This window comes from Leptidea sinapis, chromosome Z (genome assembly GCF_905404315.1).
Source record: "Leptidea sinapis chromosome Z, ilLepSina1.1, whole genome shotgun sequence".
In the NCBI taxonomy this organism is placed as follows: domain Eukaryota; kingdom Metazoa; phylum Arthropoda; class Insecta; order Lepidoptera; family Pieridae; genus Leptidea; species Leptidea sinapis.
Genome location: NC_066312.1, coordinates 22252654 through 22257996, shown reverse-complemented (window position 1 = coordinate 22257996; position 5343 = coordinate 22252654). Strand labels below are relative to the sequence as shown.

General features: G+C 34.7%; 1 protein-coding gene across 1 annotated transcript; it reads left to right on the top strand.

The window, feature by feature from the left end:
• Positions 1-287: 287 nt before the first annotated feature.
• Positions 288-3475, top strand: LOC126978500 (zinc finger BED domain-containing protein 4-like). The gene is made up of 2 exons (XM_050827339.1): positions 288-1099; positions 1666-3475. Exons 1-2 carry the CDS (start codon positions 880-882, stop codon positions 3369-3371), a joined length of 1926 nt encoding a protein of 641 aa, XP_050683296.1. The 5' UTR covers positions 288-879; the 3' UTR covers positions 3372-3475.
• The last annotated feature ends 1868 nt before the right edge of the window (positions 3476-5343 follow it).

The window sequence follows — 5343 nt, the reverse complement described above, 5'->3', positions numbered from 1 at the left end:
CTCTAAGACCAATTTTGGCTTGTGTCCACCCGTTCAGCTTACAATGAAAGCATGCTCAGGGGTCATGTTCAAGGGTTCGCAGTTGTTTTCTGTTGCATTAGCAAGGCGGTTAGAAATCTAGTAACCATCAATACCTTTGTGATGGCAGAGTAATTTTCTTACGTTGCTGTGTGTGGGAATGTAGAAGGAAATTGATCTCATAGGGTGTAATACTAACATTGAGAATATTGCGAAGGACTTTGCTGTCGTGACGTTAGAGCAGCTTGGCTATTTGACATAATAGCATAATATAGACCAGGGATGTTGCGAACATTCGCATCTGCATCCGCAAATGCGGAACATCCGCATTGTTTTGGACATCTGCATCTGCTTCCGCATCCGCATTAATCAATGCGAATGTTCATGCGGATGCGAATATTATACAAGTAGCGACAAGAAAGAAATTGGGCGGGGCCGGTGATTGACGCGTGCCGGTCGCACGTGACAATAACCAATGGGAGCGAAGAAATTAGTGACAAGATTCGACACGTTTGTTTGTTTTCGCTAGTGCATCATTTGTTTGTTCCTTTCCTTGCAAGTGGAAGTGAATAAATACGTGTTTGTTTGCGTTGTGAAGTGAAAGTGAACTACTTATCGTATCATAAAGATAAATAGGTATTTTTAATGTTATTGTGATACAGTGTGTAAATAAGAAGAGTTTACAAGAAAACTTTATATTATTTAAGACTAATATCCATAAGATCACAGGGTAACTTCTATTATATTACGCCGGTAATACGTTTTATTGTAGGAAAAAATATCGTTTTATGACGAAATTCGTTATTTTTCCAGTGTGATTCCCGTTATTGATAGTTTATCTATCTAACTATTTAGTCAACAATGTCACCACCGACCAAAAGTAATGTATGGGATTATTTTGAACCAAATAAAGAAGACCAGGATAAAGCTGATTGTAAAATATGCAAAAAAAGCTACTCTCGCAAGGGCCGCACCACGTCGTCTTTAAAAAACCATCTTAAGTCGATGCACTCAGAAGAATTTTCTACATTTGAGAACATTAGTAAAGAAAAAAAATTACAACAGATGAAATCTGACGCAAGTAAGTTTCATAATTAATAGTTTTAATTAATTAATATTTACTTGAGGCATTGTTTGGTTAGTTTAATAAAAGAATAGTTTTAGTTGTGGTTTATTGGCTAAGTTTCCACTCAATATTATAGTTATTTGCTGTCATATAAAACGTCAGTTGTAAAAAGACTAATATATGTAATTCATTTATCTACTTTTTTATTGTTTCAAAATAAAACAACCTGTACATAAATGTATATTTTTAATATGATATTAAAATATGAATAGTGAATTACTTAACTCAAAAACTATTCGGCTGATTGCAAAAATTTTATCACTATCAAAAAGTGTACCTTTTCTTTTTAGTGTAGTTTAGCTTCACGCTATATTTAATGTTAATGCCAGAAAACATTAGGGATCCTTCCTTCTTATAAATATTTATAAGGAATAAACTCCTTTTATTTTTATTTTTTGCAATATAAGTTGGACATTTGATAGAAAGGTTTTCTGGTGTTTTAAAATGTCCTCACTTTTTAATTACTTTTAAGTAAATAGTTTTTTACAACGAAAATTTTTATTTATTTGTGTATTTTTCAGATAAAGTTACCACTCCTCTGCAAGAATCAAAGAAACAACTTTCATTAGAGGAAATGGTTCTAAAAGAAAAGAAGTGGGACGTCAATAACTTGAATTCTAAAAAAATTGATAAACTCATTGGAGAAATGATTGCACTTCAAAATTTGCCGTTTAATTTTGTTGAAGGGCTAGGTTTTCGTAGACTGATGCAAGAATTAGCACCAAGATATAACTTTAGGGGACGCAATTTTTTTACAGATTTTGTATGCAAGGAATTATATAGCAAAGTGGCTCAAAAAGTTAAAGGATTAATCGAAAATTTTGATAACATGTCGTTTACGTCTGACATTTGGTCGGATCCTAGCTCAAACGCTTCTTTGCTTAGCCTGACTTGCCATGGAATTGCAGAAAACTTTGATAGATCATCGATAATATTGAAATGTGAGACATTTGACGGCCGTCACACTGGTGACATAGTTGCTGAAAAATTCAGTAACATGCTTTCTGAATGGAACATTAAAAAACAACAACTGCATTGCCTAATCAGAGATGAAGGGTCTAATATGAAACGAGCCGCGCGATTAGCAGCATTAAATGATATAGACTGTACTGTTCACAAGATACAACTGGCTATCCGTAGTTGTTTAGGTTCTCAAGAAAACATAAAAATACTAAAACAAAAATGTAAGAGAATTACGACCCATTTCAATCACTCTACCATTGCCCAGAAACAACTGCAATCAATTCAGGACAGACTGAATCAACCGCACCTGAAAGTGTTTCAAGATTGTGTAACACGATGGAACAGTACATTCTACATGTTCGAGCGTTTTTCAAAGATAAAGGATGCTCTGAGCCTTTACATGAATGATAATGAAATTGACCCTATTCTACCAGAAGAATGGAAAATGATTGAAAGTTTCATTCAATTACTGGGACCTTTTGAGGAAGCAACACGGGAACTGAGCAGCTCTTCTGCTCTTATTTCATCTGTGATACCGATAATACAAATGCTTGAAAAAAAAGTTGATGACTATTTATATTTAACAAGATCGCAAGAGTTTGATCCGATTCGTCAGGCTGTAACGACTTTGAAAAACGAACTTTCTACAAAGTTTTCTAGCTTGGGAGAAAACAATTTATATACCATCGCTACCTACTTAGATCCTCGCTATAAGCACAAATTTTTCACACCGGTGACTGAAGAAAAGATTAAAGATGACATTTTAAAAATGATAAATATTGAGAATGACAATTTTGAATCAGTTAATACCAATGCCAAAAGGGCTAAAATAACTGATTGCATGGAAAATGAAACAGAACAACTAGGACCAGGGACTTCAGGTTTCAACAAAAAGCCATGCTTAAAAAACGACCTGGCTATGATGTTAGATTCGTCGAGTGAAGACGAAAGTCAAGATGAGCCAGAAAATAGTAGCGTTGAAGCTGTATTAAAAAAAGAGTTACTTGCTTACCGTACTAAAAAAAGAATAAATGTGAGTGAAAATCCTTTAAACTGGTGGAGTGTACATCGAGGGGAATTCAAGGTATTATCGCCGATAGTACGAAGATTTTTATCTGCTCCACCGGGCAGTGTTCCTAGCGAACAACTATTTAGTAGCGCGGGATTAATTTACGAACCTCTGCGTAACAGACTAGAACCAGAAAAGGCGGCAATACTACTCTTCATCAAGTATAATGCTCCTATTTTTAAATTCAACTACTGATATAAAAAACAGAAGGTGTTCAGTTACATTATACATGACTTATATTTTTAACATAAAAATAAGTACTTAATTATGTTTGATTACAATAAAAATGTTAATAATTACGTTGTCATTGTTTTAATTCTTCATGGATAGACTTTATTTACATAATATCTTATACATCCGCATCCGCATCTGCATCCGCGGATGTGAGCCTGCTAAACTCCGCATCCGCATCCGTATCCGCGGATGTGAAAATATCGGCATCTGCAACATCCCTGATATAGACCGTGACTGGTATATTCTACGTAGGTTCATTTGTGAGAACCTGTCGAATGCAGCACCAGCACCGCTACCGGCTTCGGTCCTGGATCCATCCGCTTACTATTTAATGTTATAATTATCAAAGTTTTCTTTAGTACAGTACACTTTAGTGTCACAGAAGTAAAGATTATTATTTTTCATACCTACTTAATTACAAGATTAATATTAACAAATCAAAGATAAGAAAATTTTACCTTCTTTTATATTGCTATTTTTGTCTGATTTTTGTATTAGAGTTCGACATTATGTTAACATGTTTGAAACTTAGGTATCCATATTTTATCTGCTGATAGAAAACTCTGACTAATGAATTCCATCGCGGCAACCAACCACCATTCATATGATATGCATATGATATTATATTATATAGGTAGGAATCACAAAATAAATTTTTACTTGATAAATAATTAATCACTTTCACAACTACATAAAGAAATAAAATACTATGGTATTTAAACTGGTATGGTATTTATCTGAAATACATAGTTTTAAAAGAAATAGTTTTTGAAACACTGCATACTGAAAACAGTTTACGTTTTGCTTTTGGAAAACGCGCAGCAGCTGCCCCTCTGTATTCTTATATACTTTTCACTCTTCAACTGTACTTTTTTAGTTTAATGAGAATTTGATACTATGAATAATCAACAACCAGCTCTTGTAATGCCTGTAGATTTCCACCAAAGAAATTTAGATGGATACTTGTGATGGGCTAAAGCGGTTGAGTCAAAAGCGGGGACGTTTATGCCAGAACAATATTATTATCTTAGAGCTAGTCTGGCACGAAGCGCTTCTATCTGAGGTAAACTCTTATGAAAACCCTGAGAAATCATACAAATGAGTTCCAAGCTTTTTGTCCGATCGGAGCATCAAGGTTGTAATGAAACGTTGCGTATCTTCTGAGTGGGTCGGTGTATGCTTCTTACATCTGTGCTGCCAATATCTCGGGAAAATATCGACGAGAGCCGTCATCAACTTACAACGTATAGGTATTTTTTTTTTGTAAGGAGAATCAAGTTGTGTCACCTTGTGGTAAGTGATCGCCGCTGCCCAAGATAGAGAGCCTGGGTAGCAACAGTAGACAAACACCAGACATATCACAGGAACGGTGACGGCCTTTAAAGTGGTTGTACACGCATATTTGAGAGTATCCATGTCGTATCGTCCCTGGTGAAAACGCGCAGGGAAGCTTAATGCATAGTTTTAAGGACGCGTTCTCAAAACAGAGAGGTATCGAATCACACTACTACACTGACACCCCTCAAACACATACACTTACTTAAAGTTAATTGCGGGAATCAAATGAATTTGATACTTTAGCAAGTTTGAATTTTATTTTTTTAATACCTATGTATTTTTGATAATTGGTTGATGTATTCGTTTAGTAGTTAAATATTAGAATTTTAGATGGCAATTCTGTCGCATAACGTCGTGTGCAGTAAACGCAGTTTTTTTAAATCCAAGATGGCCGCCGCGAAAAATTATGATTTCAACAATATGGGTATCGTATCCGAGGTTATCGAGGGTGCAGAGAACAATTAAATAGGTCTTTCAAAATCAAATTTTGTGATTTTTTAAATAGATTGGTAACGGAATGTGTTTTGTACATATTGTGAGTGAAAAGTCGAAACGTAATTATTACTATATTTAGGGAATGAAGAATTAATTTAGC